The sequence below is a fragment of the Bos grunniens genome, chromosome 22, assembly GCF_055505025.1.
Source record: "Bos grunniens cultivar Pamir isolate PY7600 chromosome 22, Bosgru_T2T1.0, whole genome shotgun sequence".
Lineage (NCBI taxonomy): Eukaryota > Metazoa > Chordata > Mammalia > Artiodactyla > Bovidae > Bos > Bos grunniens.
This window is the reverse complement of record NC_141186.1, coordinates 52844288-52864325: the sequence shown is the minus strand read 5'-3', so window position 1 is coordinate 52864325 and position 20038 is coordinate 52844288. Positions and strand designations below refer to the sequence as shown.

General features: G+C 37.5%; 1 protein-coding gene across 6 annotated transcripts in view; it reads right to left on the bottom strand.

Annotated features, from left to right (window-relative positions):
- SETD2 (SET domain containing 2, histone lysine methyltransferase) overlaps positions 1-20038 on the bottom strand; it is an 82953-nt gene that overhangs the window by 33424 nt on the left and 29491 nt on the right. For all 6 annotated transcript variants that reach the window (XR_015151717.1, XR_015151718.1, XR_015151719.1 and 3 more), the window contains exons 4-9: positions 17109-17240; positions 15474-15602; positions 12352-12475; positions 8022-8099; positions 6184-6281; positions 3934-4060 (exon numbers count right to left, since the gene is read on the bottom strand). Coding sequence is in view for 3 of the 6 variants with exons in the window: in XM_086368304.1 (XP_086224430.1) it covers positions 3934-4060; positions 6184-6281; positions 8022-8099; positions 12352-12475; positions 15474-15602; positions 17109-17240 (688 nt within the window). In the remaining 3 variants the exon portion in view is untranslated. The remainder of the gene's footprint in view (positions 1-3933; positions 4061-6183; positions 6282-8021; positions 8100-12351; positions 12476-15473; positions 15603-17108; positions 17241-20038) is intronic.

Sequence of the window (20038 nt, the reverse complement as noted above, 5' to 3'; positions counted from 1 at the left end):
TTGTTAAAATAGGTTTACTTCATATATATAAATCACTAAATATTATAATTTTGTCTATTTTTAACTTTTTGGAAATGAAATCACACTGGACAAAATTTTTGTGCCATGATTCTTTTGCAGTCAACTTTACAGTTTAAGAGTCAATGCTGTTGCATGTAGCCATATTATTTTCATGACTAGTTTTTTCATCACACGATTACATTTTAATGTAGTCATACTAATGTTAATGAGAATTTGAGTTGTTTCACTTTTTCTAATATAAGCAGTGCTGCTGTGGCTCCTGATGTGCATTTTAAACAAATCTCTCTCTGGTTATAGACCTAGGAGTGCAACTGCTGGCTCATACAGTATACGTACATTTACCTTTAGTAATAACACCAAACTGTTTTCAAAACGGACTAAAGCCATTTACACCTCCAACACTAGTTTATGAGATCTCAAACACCTGAGAGTAGTTTTAATTTGTACTCCTCTGATTAATGAGATTGAACATCTTTTCATATGTTTACTGGCTATCTGGAATACTGAAGTGTCTGTGGAAATTGTTTATTTTTCCTTTGGGGCTATTTTTTATTATTATTGATTAGATGGAGTTCTCTATATATTCTGGACACTACGATTTGATTGTTAGCTGCTGAAAACAACTATTTCCTCTATTACATGGCTATTACATGGCTTTTTATGCTCTTTATTGTGTAAATTCGGAGAAGGCGATGGCACCCCACTCCAGTACTCTTGCCTGGAAAATCCCATGGATGGAGGAGCCTGGTGGGTTGCAGTCCATGGGGTCGCTAAGAGTCGGACACGACCAAGTGACTTCACTTTCACTTTTCACTTTCACGCATTGCAGGAGGAAATGGCAACCCACTCCAGTGTTCTTGCCTGGAGAATCCCAGGGATGGGGGAGCCTGGTGGGCTGCTGTCTATGGGGTCGCACAGAGTTGGGCATGAATGAAGTGACTTAGCAGCAGCAGCAGTTTATGACACACCCAAAGAAGGCAATCATCTCTTCTGGAAGAGCTTACAGTTTTGTTAAGCAGATAAACTATATGTATATAGCTGCAATCATAAGAGCAAGGAATAAGAACTGTTCACCAATCAAGGGCTAATATGGGGTGGACAGGTACAGACTACAGTGCCATTAACATATCCCTGTTAACAGTTAAAATGCACAAAACTATGTTTGAGACTGCTCCTCTCTTTCCCTCTCCTTGGCATCCCCTATCCAACAGACTTCCAAAAACTAACACTTGGGAATTTCTTTCTCTTTCTCTTTTTCTGGGGTGGGGAGGGGCGGGGAGGGGTGACAGCTGTACCACGTGGTTTGCAGGATCTTAGTTCCCCAACCAGGGATGGAACCCAGGGCTACGACAGTGAAAACACTGAGTCCTAACCACTGGAATGCCAGGGAATACCCTAACATGTGGAAATTTCAAGAGGTGCTATTTTTGTGATTCTATTCAACTATATCCGACCAGAATTCAGAATCGAACAGGGCATTCTGCCAGAATTTCAGTAACAGACAAACCAACCAAAAGTAGAGTGAAGCTCTTCATCAGAGTCAAGGACAGATGAACTTTTTGGGATTCAGATTCATTCTGGGTCATTCCTCTATCAGGGTGAAGTTTCATCCAAAACATTTCTGTTCGAGAATAGCTTCAAATTCACATCAGGAGCAACCCATGACTTCAACCCACCAAATGACTAGATTCATGTTACATCTACTTTAGTCTACACTAATACAAAACACTGATATGCACACACTACTGTAAGAATAAAAACAAGCAAAAACCAGGAGTATCTACATCTTGGTCCCTTGGAGTTGTTCCTGAATCTTATCAGGAAGGCAGAAAGTCATCTGCTATCATTATGATGCCAGCATAATACCACTCAAGAAACCATCACATTATAAGAACATTCCCCACCAACAAGACAGTTTTTAATGCAAGTTTTGGAAACACAAAATAGCCAAATGAAAGCCTTTAAGCCTTTATGTAGATTTTAGCTTAGGTTGGAAAAGACCCTGATGCTGGGAGTGATTGGGGGCAGAAGGAGAAGGGGACGACAGAGGATGAGATGGCTGGATGGCATTACCGACTCGATGGATATGAGTTTGGGTAAACTCCGGGAGTTGGTGATGGATGGGGAAGCCTGGCATGCTGCGATTCATGGGGTCACAAAGAGTCGGACACGACTGAGCGACTGAACTGAAGCATGTTTAATGAGTTTTGTGGTTGTTCTGGTAAACTACCAATTCTATGAAATAAGCCTTAATAATAAAAGTAATTCTGAAGTTTTAAGAAAAATTTCCTGTTAACAATAAAGTCCAGAAGCTAAAAGGCTGTAACCCAGTGACCCCACTTTCATGGATACACTTTAAAGAAACATATACAGAAGAGACATGTGCAAAGACTTTAATGGTGACATGAGGAGTAAAAATTGAAAACATAAGTGTTCATGAGTACAAATATATGTAAATGAACAGTTACATGATGAAAAACTTTACAAGAGTTAAATGTGTATGTATATACCTCAACATAGATCAAATTTTAAAATAAGAGTAAAAACAAATTGCAGAAATACATATATATCATTTCTAAAACTACACAAAGGAACTCAGTATGGTTAAGAGCAAAGAAAAGAACTAGGTAAGCTCTTTTCTATTGCCTACGGAATGACCATGTAACCTCTTTGAGCCTTAGTGTTCTCATCTGTAGAGGGAAAATCTTTGTTCCTAACTTAAAAGAGCTTTTTGTGAGAAGCAAATGAGTTAATGTGTCAGGTGATTAGAAAAGTGCGTGACACACAATTATAACACGTATGCTCTCTAAAACAGAGCTGAATGATAATACTCTAAAGAGCAGTTGTTCATCCTGGGTGGTACAAGCAAAACTGTTTCTTATAAACTTTCCTTTTTTACATTTTTTAAATGACCCTTTTTTGGGGAATTTTTAAACGGCCCTTTTCAATGCTTCCTGCTATCTAAATCTTCTTATAGAATTCAGATTCTCAATTCATTCTCTGCAATTAATTTGGGTTTACTGAAATCACCTTTTAACTATTATCCCTTCCGTGTCTTATGTCTGTTGTCTGCTCATCTAAATAGTAAGATAGCTGTCATCTATGATTCTTAGTAGTATGGGTTTCTGAAAAGCCTAGAAATGAGCTAGCTGCAAGAATCACAGATAGATTTGCTGGCTGACACTTGAGGCTCCCTGGCTCCTTCACCCAGCCCTCCCTGAAGATTTGCAGGTCTAGGGTTAGGTCCCAAAATGTGCATCTTTAGGACGGACCCTGCAGGTGGTTCTGAGGTGAAGAAACACTGCTCTCACAAAGGGATCCTCAGACAGGGGAGGTTTGAAAAACAACACAAAATTCTTGTCCCAGTTAAGAGTCCCTTCAGTACCAAGATACCACTTACCTCCAGTAGTTGTCTCAGGTGTGAACTGAGGTAGAAAAAAGGCTATTAACCACTGGTATAATGGATTAAATAAAAAGACCATCTGAGACTATCCCTTTCTCACTCCTGAGTCACCTGTTACTTCTCAAAACTCACCTTATGCTCCCAAAGAGGATTAGAGATTTTAAGAACACTTGCAAACAAATGAAAACACTAGTATTAAAAGATTAGGAATGTAGATCAGACTTATGTGAGCAGATTAACATGACAGATTAACAAGTTACTTAAAATTACAAATTTTACAGGCTTTTAAAAACTATTAGCCCATGTGTTTTCAAGATGACTTCAACAGTTCTCAGTATTCAAGTGTAATCTCTATGAACTAAAAATAGCAATTGTACTTTTCCAAAATTATCTCATCTACTAACCCTGACTTTCTCTGGTTGTAGTTTAACTTTTCAAAGTTCAATCAGTAAAGTTACCTTCCTTCTCGAAATGTGTATGGTGAAAGCTGAAAGAAGAATGGAACTTACTGAATCCTTCTTACGAGATCGTTCTTTCTTCATTTTCCCTCCTGCTGCTCTGATGCTGACTCTGTTCTCTCCTCCCAGGTAACCCCGGCAATTAGCTGACCCACAGAAACACTTCTGTGCTTCTTTCCTGTGCAAGGAACATAAGAAAGATGTCTGTTATGTGAAGGTAAACCATAAAAACTGTTGATAGTAGTATAGCAATTACATACAAGAGAGAAGTCAATCCAACCTAAAGAAAAAAACCAAACAATTATTTCAAGAGATACCAACAAATCTGATACTAGCTAATGGAAATGCCTGAAAATTGCTCTTAAAAAATTCATTTTTTCCCAATCTTCTTTTATTAGCTAGACAAAACCAGCCAAGAAGTTAATAAGTAATTTCTCCATTTATGAGAGTTCCTACTAATGCATGAAAATAAGAAATCATGTATCTGTTTGGGCTAAGAACAAAATAGCTTAAATAGATCAGTATCTATTACTTACACATGAATATTTAACTGGCACACAGAACAAGATGTATTCTTATGAATACATATATAGATAATAAAATGCATAATTAGTAAAGGACACTTAGGAAACACGTGGCTACTAAAAGTTATCATTACGTAAGGATGAGACACTACTAATACATATAGTAATAAATAAATGTAACCATGGAGTCAAGGAGAAGTGGAAGAAAGAACAGGCCTAAGTTTACAGTCCTGTGTATAAATCACCTCTGCCAACTATTTACTTGGCAACCAGAGCTACCTAAGGAAAACGTGAAGGACTATTCCAAAAGCAAACTGATAGATTTTAGTATTTAACAGTAACAATCAGAGGCACAAAAATATTTGATAAATACAGCCAGGGATCACAAACAGATCTAATTTCTAGTTTCCCTTCTTTCAAAGGGGACAAGAGAAAAAAAAATGGAGCCCTATATGGAACTCCGTCAATCTCAGCATATCTGACTATTGCCTAAATCGATTAGTTCATTAGGTGTTGCAAACGGTGATACCATCACTACCTCATTTATTAGCTAAAATATCTTTATAAAGAATTCCTCTCACAAACTGCTTGAATCTAAAATAGAATTCACTTAAGAAAGGAAGGATAAATATTTGACTTTTTTCCCTCTTTTATTTTTTAAATCAGTGGTTACTAGTAAGGGGAGATAAAGGGGAAGGGGCAAAAGATGGATAGGGGATTAAGAGGTACTAACGATTATGCATAAAATAAATAGGCTACAAGGGCTTCCCAGTGGCTCAGTGGTAAAGACTCCACCTGCCAATGCAGAAGATGCGGGTTCGGGAAGATCCCCTGGCGGAGGACATGGCAACCCACTCCAGTATTCTTGCCTGGAGAATCCCACGGACAGAGGAGCCTGGTGGGCTACAGTCCATAGGGTAGCAGAGAGTCAGACATGACTGAAGTGATTTAACACATGTTGTACACACGTAACTTCTGTACCACTGCACATCAACTATATTTCAATTTAAAAAACCATAAATTAGTTTTCAAAATCACGAATTGGTTCCTTTAAATTATGACTAATGCAGTTTTAAAGAATTATTAAACTCATGGGTTTTATATACTGTGTTTCAAACCACTGGTAGTTATTCTTATTGATGCTTAAGTCTAAATAAAAACTCTCCCACTTTCAGTAAGTGAGATTCTATTCAAATTAGTCCTGAATCCTTTGGACATGACCCTCATAATCGTTTATAACTGGTTTTCTGGCATGAGGAGATAATCCAGAGTCAATACCTGTCACAAACTTGACACCTTTCTTTTAGTGGGGTTTTATAAGACCACAATATAAATGCAAGGGGTATTCAGTGCTATTGTATCAGTTTTTGGTAGATGGAACTAGGTAACAAAAATATTTTTTCAGAGAATGATATGATATAGATGAGACAAGATTAGCCATGAGCTGATAATTGACAGATGAATTATGGCTACACAGGGATTTATTATATTGTTTTCTTTATACACATCCACACCCTGTTGACATTTCTATAATGTTTTAAAATTACATTAGAAACATAATTATATAAATGAGGTTCAGAGGAACATGTAGTTCCTGCACAATATCCCTTAATGGCCTGATGTGACATGTAAAAGGAAAACACTACAAGAGAACACTAGAGATAAGAGCTGAAAGTGCATATAACTTCTTAGTAATTCACATCTAAGTTTTAGACTCCTACATCTAAACAGTATTTCCCCGTCAGAAGCAGCAGAACAGAAGAGAATCAATACTTACCCATATCTTTGGAACTGATAGTCAAATGTTAACTCTGAGCCTGAAGGAACCAGTTTGGTAGTAAAAAACCCAACTCTCAGTTGTCCATTCACAGTCCACTAAGGTGTTGTTTTTAAAAGAAAATAAATTAATGACTGGTTAATCTTTTTTTCTTTTTTTAAGATCATCATTATCTGCCTTAATTATGTATGTGTCTCTTTGGACAATAAATGCTTTTCCACACAGCAAATGGAGGAATTAAAAAAAAAAAAAGTATCAATCTTACTTAATGAGCTACCAATACAGTATCATCTATAATTTATCTCTAATAAAATTAACTGCTATTTTAACTTGTTTAAAAATACATTTCCATACAGTAAGGATTCACTTGTACTAAAAACAGGCATATAGGGAATGTTTGGTATCAATGAGTACCAAAGTTGTATTACTTTATACTATGTAAAAAGTAACTATTTTCTAAGATAAGATGGGGCGTGGAAACAGGAAAACAATAATGCCAAAGTTTAACTGCATGAAGCCGTGGTTATAATGCTGAGTGTACAGAAAGTAAAGCATCAGAAAAGAGCATAAAACTCGACAATTAAACTGGGGGTAAATATGCCAGAACTGGACCTTGTAATTCCAAAATATCTAAGATGTAAGTTGACTGGAGAGCTCCTGTCTAGACCATCTGAGCATGTTATGGATGAAAAACCCAGGCTTAAAGAGGTGAAGGGACACAGTAAAACTAGAGTCTCATGGCTAGACATGTGGCCACCAGCTGCAGTCAAAACTAGAACCAGAACTTAATTAAATAATTCCACACTGGGTTCTCCTATTCATTATATGTTTCGGCTCTTGGGAGAGCTACATCTATTAGTACAGAGATCAAAGAGCAAAAAATATCCAAGAGTCAAAACCACTATTTCAATATGAGAGGAAATTATTGATGTATTTTTCTAGGGAGTGAATCCATAGCTTTCTTAACCTAAAACAGAACCACAATATTCTAACGTGGATATATGTGTGTGAATATATGTACATATGTATATATTCATATATACACACACACACATATATGTACATACATGCACACGCGCGCACGCACACACACACGTGTGTGCGTGTTTCCTAAGCTGAAAACACAAATCAGAGGGTATGGAGATCATTAATTATCTCAAAATGTTTTATCAAATTCAGTAAATGGATTTATCAAGCATGTCAACTATGTGCCAGGCACAGGGACCTAAAGATAACCAAGACCTAAAGTCTGGCCTTGTTGAGGGTGAGAAGAATACCTACATGCACACCACATATTATCTTTCTCATCTGCAGCCACTCAGTCCCTTACAAATATTAAAACCACCAAATCTGGCACCTGGATAAGACGGATATATAATTGATATAAAATCTGAATACTGCACATTGGACTTCATCAAAATTAAAATTTAGTTTCTCATTTTGGCACCTTAACAATATATAAAACTTATAGGCAAAGAGATGTGACAAATGCAATTGGAGCTCCCGGATGGGATCTTAGACTAGAAAAATGACAGACGGCAAAATTTAAGCAAGGTCTTTAAAAGAGTTAATGGTTAATAGTATTTCCTGGATTGGGTAACTGTACTATGGTTACATTCAGTAGACAGTTGGGGAAGCTAATGTAGGATAGCATACAGGAACTCAGTCCTCACTATTTATTATTCTATAAATCTAAACTTATTTAAAAATAAATTTTAAGAACAGAGTAAGAAAAACTGATTAAAAATAATATCCATGGGTATCTTTGATATAGATCTAAAATTAATAGAACAGCAGTCCTGAACAAATATTTCAAACTCATATCTACCTCAACTTACTTTTTGAGTCTCACAGTTTGGTTCACAGCTGTGATTCATGAACCGGGAGCAATTTCCTTTCTGAGTGGCATCTATTATCTAGGGAAAAGGATAATTTAAGAGTTAAAAATGAGACCTTAAATATATGTGCATTTTGCAAAAGAAAAGCATCTGGCAAATTAAACACCCTTAATATCCTGTTCCTTTAGAGAACTCTCTCACATAACTTTACACATCACAGTGTCAAATATCCAGCTTCTTAATTCTCAAGAGATCTGCTATAAACATTTCACCTCTGGGTCAAATTATCTCCATACTGATCAATGTCTCATTTTCTTTTAGCTATTTCTTACATCCTATTATACTGCAAACTTACTTCACGTGTATAAAACTTCATTTTAAAATGTATGCATGAAATACCACAGTATGTAGCTCTCAAGTTTGGGTATGTATCTAAATCCACTGGAGAGCTTGTTAAAACTCTTGCTGGATCCACTCTAACAGTGAGAATCAGCAGATCCAAGGATAAGTTCCTACAACTTGCATTTCTAGACTGAACAGAGGCAGACATGAGAATCTAGCTAAATTTATTAAGCCAGTCATTAAAGAAATTGTAAATGGTGCTCCTCACTAAAAAACAACTTTTTTGGAAAACAATTTTCATAAAAGCATATTTGTGTCAATATATAATGGGCTTATTGTCACTTATTGTTATGTCCAAGGCCAGGGGCGGCGGCCAGGAGGAGCAACCCCACGTCCAAGGGAGCAGGAGGGCCTAGAGGAGCTATTCCACGTTCAAGGTCAGGAGGGGAGACGGTGAGGGATACCCCTCATCCAAGGTAAGGAGCAGCGGCTGTGCTTTGCTGGAGAAGCCATGAACAGATACCCCACGTCCAAGGTAAGAGAAACCCAAGTAAGACGGTAGGTATTGCAAGAGGGCATCAGAGAGCAGACACACTGAAACCATACATACTCACAGAAAACTAGTCAATCTAATCACACTAGGACCACAGCCTTGTCTAACTCAATGAAACTAAGCCATGCCCATGGGGCCACCCAAGAAGGGTGGGTCATGGTGGAAAGGTCTGACAGAATGTGGTCCGCTGGAGAAGGGAATGGCAAACCACTTCAGTATTCTTGCCTTGAGAACCCCGTGAACAGTATGAAAAGGCAAAATGATAGGATACTGAAAGAGGAACTCCCCAGGTCGGTAGGTGCCCAATATGCTACTGGAGATCAGTGGAGAAATAACTCCAGAAAGAGAGAAGGGATGGAGCCAAAGCAAAAACAATACCCAGGTGTGGATGTGACTGGTGATACAAGCAAGGTCCGATGCTATAAAGAGCAATATTGCATAGGAACCTGGAATGTCAGGTCCGTGAATCAGGGCAAATTGGAAGTGGTCAAACAGGAGATGGCACGAGTGAACGTCTACATTTTAACAATCAGCGAACTAAAATGGACTGGAATGGGTGAATTTAACTCAGATGACCATTATATCTACTACTGCCAGCAGGAATCCCTTAGAAGAAATGGAGTAGCCATCATGGTCAACAAGAGTCCGAAATGCAGTACCTGGATGCAATCTCAAAACGACAGAATGATCTCTGTTCGTTTCCAAGGCAAACCACTCAATATCATGGTAATTTTGCCCCAGATATCACAGTATCACAGTTTTTGCCCCAACCAGTAACACTGAAGAAGCTGAAGTTGAATGGTTCTATGAAGACCTACAAGACCTTTTAGAACTAACACCCAAAAAAGATGTCCTTTTCATTATAGGGGACTGGAATGCAACAGTAGGAAGTCAAGAAACACCTGGAGTAACAGGCAAATTTGGCCTTGGAATACGGAATGAAGCAGGGCAAAGACTAATAGAGTTTTGCCAAGAGAACACATTGGTCATAACAAACACCCTCTTTCAACAACACAAGAGCAGACTCTACACAAGGACATCACTAGATGGTCAACACCGAAATCAGACTGATTATATTCTTTGCAGCCAAAGATGGAGAAGCTCTATACAGTCAACAAAAACAAGACCAAGAGCTGACTGTGGCTCAGATCATGAACTCCTTATTGCCAAATTCAGACTTAAATTGAAGAAAGGGAAAACCACTAGACCATTCAGGTATGACCTAAATCAAATCCCTTATGATTATATAGTGGATGGGAGAAATAGATTTAAGGGACTAGATCTGATAGATAGAGTGCCTCATGAACTATGGACGGAGGTTAGTGACATTGTACAGGAGACAGGGATCAAGACCATCCCCATGGAAAAGAAATGCAAAAAAGCAAAATGGTTGTCTGGGGAGGCCTTACAAATAGCTGTGAAAAGAAGAGAAGCGAAAAGCAAAGGAGAAAAGGAAAGATACAAGCATCTGAATGCAGAGTTCTGAAGAATAGCAAGGAGAGATAAGAAAGGCTTCCTCAGCGATCAATGCAAAGAAATAGGGGAAAACAACAGAATGGGAAAGACTAGAGATCTCTTCAAGACAATTAGAGATATCAAGGGAACATATTCATGCAAAGATGGGCTCGATAAAGGACAGAAATGGTATGGACCTAACAGAAGCAGACGATATTAAGAAGAGATGGCAAGAATACACAGAAGAACTGTACAAAAAAGATCTTCAAGACCAAGATAATGATGATGGTGTGATCATTCACCTAGAGCCAGACATTCTGGAATGTGAAGTCAAGTGGGCCTTAGAAAGCATCACTACGAACAAAGCTAGTGGAGGTGATGGAATTCCAGTTGAGCTATTTCAAATCCTGAAAGATGATGCTGTGAAAGTGCTGCACTCAATATGCCAGCAAATTTGGAAAACTCAGCAGTGGCCACAGGACTGGAAAAGGTCAGTGTTCATTCCAATCCCAAAGAAAGGCAATGCCAAAGAATGCTCAAACTACTGCACAATTGCACTCATCTCACATGCTAGTAAAGTAATGCTCAAAATTCTCCCAGCCAGGCTTCAGCAATACATGAACCATGAACTTCCAGATGTTCAAGCTGGTTTTAGAAAAGGCAGAGGAAGCAGAGATCAAATTGCCAACATCTGCTGGATCATGGAAAAAAGCAAGAGAGTTCCAGAAAAACATCTATTTGTGCTTTATTGACTATGCCAAAGCCTTTGACTGTGTGGATCACAATAAACTGTGGAAAATTCGGAAAGAGATGCGAATACCAGACCACCTGATCTGCCTCTTGAGAAATTTGTATGCAGGTCAGGAAGCAACAGTTAGAACTGGACATGGAACAACAGACTGGTTCCAAATAGGAAAAGGAGTACGTCAAGGCTGTATATTGTCACCCTGCTTATTTAACTTATATGCAGAGTACATCATGAGAAACGCTGGGCTGGAAGAAACACAAGCTGGAATCAAGATTGCCGGGAGAAATATCAATAACTTCAGATACGCAGATGACACCACCCTTATGGCAGAAAGTGAAGAGGAACTAAAAAGCCTCTTGATGAGAGTGAAAGAGGCACTGCAGATGGTGATTTTGGAAAAGCAGAGACATTACTTTGCCATCAAAGGTCTGTCTAGTCAAGGCTATGGTTTTTCCAGTGGTCATGTATGGATGTGAGAGTTGGACTGTGAAGAAAGCTGAGCGCTGAAGAATTGATGCTATTGAACTGTGGTGTTGGAGAAGACTCTTGAGAGTCCCTTGGACTGCAAGGAGATCCAACCAGTCCATTCTGAAGCAGATCCGCCCTGGGATTTCTTTGGAAGGAATGATGCTGAAGCTGAAACTCCAGTACTTTGGCCACCTCAGGCGAAGAGTTGACTCATTGGAAAAGACTCTGATGCTGGGAGGGATTGGGGGCAGGAGGAGAAGGGGACGACAGAGGATGAGATGGCTGGATGGCATCACTGACTCAATGGATGTGAATCTGAGTGAACTCTGGGAGTTTTTGATGGACAGGGAGGCCTGGCGTGCTGAGATTCATGGGGTCACAAAGAGTCGGACATGACTGAGCGACTGAACTGAACTATTGTCACTTTTAAATGGTTTAATAAAAAAATATTTTCAACTTCTCAGCTTTTAATATATTGATAAATATAATCCACATAAACAAAAGCTCTTTAGGAGACATCAGTGATTTTTAAGAATTGTAGTGTGAAACATGCATGTTTACATTTACATATACATGTAAATACTTCTCCCTCATCCTTTTTTTAAGCAAATAGAAAAAAACTATACACATTGTTCAGCTCCTTATTTTTGCCACTTATATTTCAGTGGCAATATTATATTGATATTATAGTCCATATCAATGATCCCTTTCAAACTCAACAATTTCCAGATCTGCTTCAAAACAAACATATTCATGCCACTTACCTCATCATTCTTCAGGGCCATGAAATAGTAGTGGATGTTTTTGTTTCGTGCATACTCCTTTACCCGGGCTTTAAACTCTTTATGATCAAGTACCTCTCCACAATATTCCAGGACAAAGGTGTTCCTGGCCAAAAAAAGAAAAAGAAGTCTGTTAGTTTTCTCTAACATTTATCAATAGTCATGATTAAGCTCCCTTCTTGGCTTCTTTCAGTTAGCTTCTACCCTTGATTGTTCTTTAGTAGTTACTCATCTGTTTCTTCTCTATTGAAGGTATTAATTCTCAGTCTCTTCTCTCTCCCTTTATAAAAGCTCATTCTCACCAATGATTTCAAGTATTACCTCCATGTAAACAAATACTTCTCTATGCCTTACTCCCAAGTTCTGACAAGAAATGACCTACCTGGAAGTTTTCTCTAATCCTTGCAAAATACATATGCCCTGGGAATTCCCTGGGCCAGTGTGTAGGACTTGGTCTTTCACTGCTATAGCCTGGGGTTCATTCCCTAGTCAGGGAACTAAGACCCCCCAAGACACAAAGCAAAAAAATAAACGAACATGCCCTAACATTAACCACTGGCATTCCCTGGTGGCTCAGTGGTAAAGAATCCACCTGCTAATGCAGGAGCCATGGATTCCATCCCTGGTCCAGGAAGATCCCCTGGAGTAGGAAATGGCAACACATTCCAGTATTCTTGCCTGGGAAATCCCATGACAAAGAAGCCTGGTGGGCTACAGTCCATGGGGTCACAAAGAGTCAGACATGACTAAGCGACTGAACCACAACAAATACCCAAGAGACTTTTTAAATGTAAAAATGCAAATCATTTGTATTTGTTATGATATACTGACAAAATCAGTATATTTCTTTTTTTGGGGGAGGGGGGCCATGCTAAAAAAATGCTATGCTTAAAAAAAAAATGCTATGCTTAAAACTTTCTTTAAGAAGCCGGAAACAAATACTTAGAATAGTTAAATCCACAGAAATGGCAGATTTAGAGGTTGCCAAAGGTTGGGAAGAGGGAGCAACAAGGAGATTCTGCTGATTGGGTTAAGGGGTTTCCTTTAGGGGTGATAGAAATTTCTGTAACTAGACAAAGGTGATAGCTGCCCAACATCTGCTGATGCTCAATTGGTCAGTTGTATCAGACTCTTTGCAAGCCTTTGGACTCTGTCCATGCCTGAAAAATCTCATGGATGGAGGAGCCTGGTGGGCTACAGTCCAGAGGGTCACAAAAAAAATCAAACATGACCGAGCAACTAAACACACAACAACATTAGTTCAACCTGGACAGCACTGCCTTCCATTTCTACAACCTAAAACTGGAGGGTTTGGTAGGGATTTGCTTGGTTTTTTGGTGGAGTCTGTCATATTTTAACACTAACTAGTAGTTTTGTTCCAAACACCTACTTACACTGTGTACATCTGACAGTATGTCCTTGTTAAGTGGGAATACTCTAAAAGTGAACATCTAAATAGCTTGGAATCAGAAGTTTATAAAACTGGTATTACCATCAGCATATGGAAGTTACATGAATGAAGGTGTCAGAAACATGGCAACATTAAGTCCTAGTATATTTTACCAAAGCAGGGTTCTTTGTGAGTAGCTGAGGAAAGCTCAAGAGCTTTAGGAAATTTTAACCTGCTATGTGAACCAGTCACGGACTTTCTCCTCTCCCATTTCCTTCTTCACAAAAGAAACGGATTTCTGAGCCAACGAATAGTCTCTGTTGCATATAATAAGAATTTATATTTAAGTTGAAGCTATGTTAGTGCAGACTCTGCCAAAAGACAATAGTATCCATTACTACCCCATAACAGAAGTTTATGTCCAAACTGGAGTTTCTTTAAAAAATAAATACATTAAAAAAAAAAAAAAGATTCTCCAAAAGAGAACCCTGGCTAGCTTCAGTAGAATAAAATCTGCATCTAGATCAGAGTTAGTGACTTTAGAAATGCAGTGGACCGCCTTGGGAAATACTGAGTGTGATGTCTAATAATAGACAAGAGAAGCCTGTCTATTATTTATTTAAAATATTATAATGGATCCACTGAGTTTGGATATGGAATATATTTAGATGATTCTGTGAGATATGTTTCAAAGAAACAATTTAAAAATGGTTATGAACCAAGATATTGTGATAATACTTTGTAAAAAAGAGAAATATGACGTTTCTACTATTTACTTTTTTTTAAATGAAACATGTTTTTCTGATTGGTTCTCAAAAAGATAAGAGTGATATGAATATCAATTCCGACCTTTCAAAAGATACATGAGGATTCCTGTCAGAAAACTAAAGTACCTGGTTGCTTTGAATTCTCACAATAAAAAGATTAAAACCCCTCACCCCATTCCAATTCCCATTCAAGTGTGGCCATACGCTTAGGATTCTGAAAGAATAGCTGTGCTTTAGTCACCAGAAGCCAGCAACTGTTTTATTTTCTTCCTTTATTCCTTTGATGTATTTTAAAAAATTCTTCCATCATAAACACATGTAATCTATATATACTTAACTTTAAAGAAAAAGACAATCAACTTTCATAAGAATACTTAAATATACTACGTATAAAAAATGAGTGGCTAAAGGAAATACTGAATATGGTAGAAAATAAACTGTTTTATTACATTACATATAAAAGTAACGTGAGTTAGAAGGCAACATGTATTCATTCAAAAATGTTTACTGTTTATCAAGTATGCTTTAATTCTCTATTCTAATATCCTTAGACACTCTTCACCACTCTTATCCCAACTTATATAGATTCACTGTTATAGATTCTGTCCTAACTCCTTTTTACAGAATTTCATGGGGATTTTGGGGGTCTACACAAATACTTGGTAATTACTTGGAATTAAAGGTAATGTGACTATCAGACAAAGAAGGACTTGCCTATTCCAAACATTACAAGGGACAAACTGCTCTCTCAAATATATAGAGAAGAGATTTCTATTTAATTTCCTAAAGTGAATTAAAAAAAAAAAACACAAAACTAGCTACCAAGCGTCATTCTGCACAATAATCATTATTAAACTTTAGTGTAATAGGCAAATTATTTTCCTAAAAGGTATCTAATCAACTTCAACAATACAAATGAAATGAAAGATGATCAAAACCTAACTTACGAAGGAAGGTCTTTAGCAGCTCTCAAGCCCCAGCCTTTCTTTTCCGTGAGGATGACTTCCACATCTGCATGCTGTTTCCTCTGAAACCGTCTATTGGAACAATAATCCCCATTTGGACACCGAGAAGAACTGAAAAGAGACAGCGAGAAAATTAATTCTCCAAAGCAGCAAAAGAACTAAAAACGTGTTCACTAGAATTATGTAAATATATCTGTATCTTTATGGCATAATCAGCATATGTGTGGTAAACCTCCAAGTGACCCTTCCTCAATAATTCTTCCCATCATGAAGGGACTCCTTAGAACTGAGTGCCTACACTGTTAGTTAAACACATGGTACCCGAAATACAGTTTCTCAACTAGTCATTACCCCTCCCTCAGTGTTAAGACACATTTCCAGACTGCATGGAAGCCTGCGGCACTCTGACAACTATGCAGAGCTAACTTATTCTCAATCGGTGCGCCTTCTCTTATATTCCACTCATCACTGATTTCATCTTTTGAATGTACCTAACTACTTGAGCTACATGTAAGCAAAACCAAAGTCATTGTTAAACATATCCTTGTTCAGAGTAAGCACAACATGAAGAAGCAAGGTTCCTCCATAATGGATTCTGGAATAAAATAAAAAATTTACTGAATTCTTAATAGTCCAAAGCTGACGGGCTCCTCTGCCCATGGAATTTTCCAGGCAGGAATACTAAAGTGAGTTGCCATTTCCTACTTCCAAGGATTTTCCCGACCCAGGGATGCAACCTGCATCTCTTGCATCTCCAGCACTGGCAGGTGGATTCTTTACCACTAGCACCACTTGGGAAGCCCCCTTATACTATAAAGCACCTTAATAATCTTTTGATGGTTAAAAATGATACAATTTTCATTCTGATTGTTTTTTAAAAATCACATTTTTTAATGTAAAGATATTTACTATTTACATGAAAAATACTGAACCAAATGTCTATCAATAGAAGATTAATAATTACACATTAACTATGAATAGAATACACAATATAGTCAAGGGAAAGATTTGGGTAGGTCAAAATATGTAGCTCTGACTAGGTCTCCAAAACGTATTAAAAGCGTGTGTGGCAAGTGAGGGGGAACAAAGTTTCATAAACTACATACAGTAAGAATTTCATTTTTACACACACAAAAAAGGAAATGTCTACCTCTGCTGCTACAGGCATAAAAATTATCTGGAAAGACTACAAACAGAGGGATTGAGGCTTACAACAAGACATTTTACTTTAAGCACTTTTGAAATGTTAGGATTTTACTTCATTTTATAGTAAAAATTTAAAAATACCAACACTGACTTCTCAAGACATGAACCTTACAAGAGATAAAAGGAGACTCGGTAAAAATTAATATTGCTATGTCAGCATTAGGGCTACCTTACAGAGCACTTTCAGTGTGTATCATAATCTAATGCACAATGTGAGGGAAATCTGTCTCCTTATAAACTGGAGACTGGAGTTTTCATCTCTAGTTTCACATGGGAGATTTCATGGCTCATAAATACTCAACAGTAGGTAGGAGGAGAAAAGTCAAAATTTTACTCTTAATAATTCTTCTCAATATTTAGAGACATTTAATAGAATAACTGAGCAAAAGCAGAGCATTCTGATTTACTTACCATTCAATCATGAGAAGACGATTAAGACAATCTTCCCCACATGCTATTTCACCTTGAGCTCTTTCATCTTTAGAAAGAGGTGTACACTCACATTGCATTCGCTTAATATCCCGATGGGATTTATTCTTCTTTCTATTAGGTAAAATTTTATTAAAATTGGTTAAATAAATGTCCTAGCAATGATACAATATACACAGTCAAAAAATGCCAAATTTCATTTGTTTTCCCTTTAATGATTCTGGTTAAGTCAATCATTTAAAAAGAAAAAATGTTGAACCACTAAGCATTTATGAGACTGAAAACACAAAGAACTGTGTTACAAAACAGATGAGAGGCAATCTCAGTCTTGGCAAATGGGAAGATGGGATAAGCTCAAGTCTATCGTCTTCTTTCCTGCTGCTGCTGCTACTAAGTCGCTTCAGTCGTGTCTGACTCTATGCGACCCCACAGACAGCAGCCCACTAGGCTCCTCTGTCCCTGGGATTCTCCAGGCAAGAATATTGGAGTGGGTTACCATTTCCTTCTCCAATGCATGAAAGTGAAGTCACTCAGTCATGTCTGACTCAGTGACCCCATGGACTGCAAGCCTACCAGGCTCCTCCGTCCATGGGATTTTCCAGGCAAGAGTACTGGAGTGGGGCGCCATTGCCTTCTCCGTCTTCTTTCCTAGTCCTTGTCACCCAAGCCTTAAATTCTGAGCAGTTTCAAGTTAGTACTCATATTTGGCTCCAGAGGAAAATTGGAAAACTCATGAGTATCAGGTAATAACACAGCTGATTAATTAAAGTTAAGTTTAAGAATCAGTCCTTATGGACTTCTTTGTGGTCCAGTGGTTAAGACTTCATGCTTCCACTGCAAGGGGGTACAGGTTCGATCCCTGGTAGGGAAACTAAGATCCTGTATGCTGCCATGTGGTCAAAAAAAAAAACCAATCAGTCCTCATGGTTATACAAATAATAGTTGAGATACTAGGCTGAGGAAGATAAGGGGCTGCTAAAAAACAAAACAAACTAAAAAAAACAAAAATAGGAGTTTTAAATCAAGAATCTACCTCAATCAAACCCTTTAGAGACTCCTTCAGCAACATCATTTTTGTGCAAATCCTGTTTAAAAAAAATTCAAGGACAGATGAATAAGTTCCCCTTCTTAAGATCAGGGAACTATGACTTACTCTTCAACTAACAGACAAGTGAAGCACAGCTGCTGCTCTAGGAGACTGTCTTAATCTCCTAACTAATCTGCTTTCACCTTCAACATTAGTTCTTCTACAGTCCCAGTTTTAGAAAGTACCTAACCAGGGTCATGAGAGTTTTCACCAAGTTGCAATAATAAGAATGATTCATCTGGATCAATTTAAGACATAATTCATTAATACACATAAGAATATGCTTTGCCTGAAGAAAGATGACTAAAGATAAACAAAATACCTTCTTGCAAGTACTTAAAAGCTATATATAAAAGCAGTAGTTTTATTTTGCATTGCTCCAGAAGGCCAGATGAGGACTAACGAGCCCAGATTTCTTTCAGGTAAACCTATTTTCACTAGACATAAGAATGCTCATACTTGACAGTAACTTGTTTTCTCAGTGGGTTCTACAAATGCCCAGCATATGTCAAGCACTTTAAAATGTTGCATATGTGCTAAGTTGCTTCAGTTCTGTCCAACTCTTTGCAACCCTATGGACTGTGGCCTGCCAGACTCCTCTGTCCAAGGGATTCTCCAGGCAAGAATACTGGAGTGGGTTGCCATGCCCCTCTCCAAGATTTAAAATGTTGTATATATATATATATATAAATGCCTCCCCCTCTAGAAGGCCCTCAAATGCCTCTCACCAACCAAATTTATTGTGTATAGTCTTATATGTATCTGAAACTCACTGCTAAATAAAATCCAGAGAGTTGGGTTAATTTTATTTCTATTCCTGTACAAAGATCATGTAAGTTGCATGACTCTACTCACAAAATACCTAAGGAGTACTACTTAAAATAGTCAATATTTTGAAGTTAAACCTAATTTACAACTAGATACAAATGAATGTTACTATAAGAGGCTCTTTTTATCCTTCAAAAATAAAGTTTTGTTTTTTTTAATAGGAAAAACTTCTGATGGGTCTAACGTTAAGATGAAGTCTTTTACCTTTTCCACAGTGGAAAATGTCTTCATTTTAAAAAATTCTGAATGCTTAAAGGGATGATGGCTAAGTTGATTCTCAACTAGAGGAGAAATTTCCAAAAGGAGGTAGGTGATTAGGAGACTATAAACTTTTTAAACACATATTCAACATATATTTACATTGAGAAAATTAAGACTGTCAGAAAGAGGTGAAAGAAAGTTGACCAAAAAGCTCTGCTCTAGAGGATTATGTTTTCATTAGCCTATTCTCATTATACCTTATTTCATGTGAGGGATTTTACCATTTATTTCCTAAAAACTCATCTTATTGCCAAGTTTAATCTATTATCATCAGATTTTAAAACATGACAAAAGAACACTGTGTTTCAATCTAGTTCTAGTTTGTAAAGTACCTAAAGATATTTTTCAAAAATCTTCACAATGAAGAAAAAAAAAATCCAGCATAACTTTTTTCTTCTCTGGAGCTTTGTTCCACTTTCTATTCCAGGTTCACATGTAAAAAGAAATTTAAGAAAAACTGGGCTGCTCTATATACTTTGGTTTTAATGTACTTCTAGAACCAAAGAGGTAAAAGGAGGAACAAAAAAAAAAGCAGACATCCCCTCCCTGAGAGGAAAAAAAAATTGAGGGAGGGACTCTAACACCACCAAATCTAAATAGGCAAATATACTTTTTAGATTTTTTAATTTACGTTTTATCACACAACATATTTCACAAAACTGAGCTCATATATTAACTTCTGAAAGCTAAGTTTTTTCCTACAAAAAGAGGTTAAAACTTCTCAGACAAGTATTAA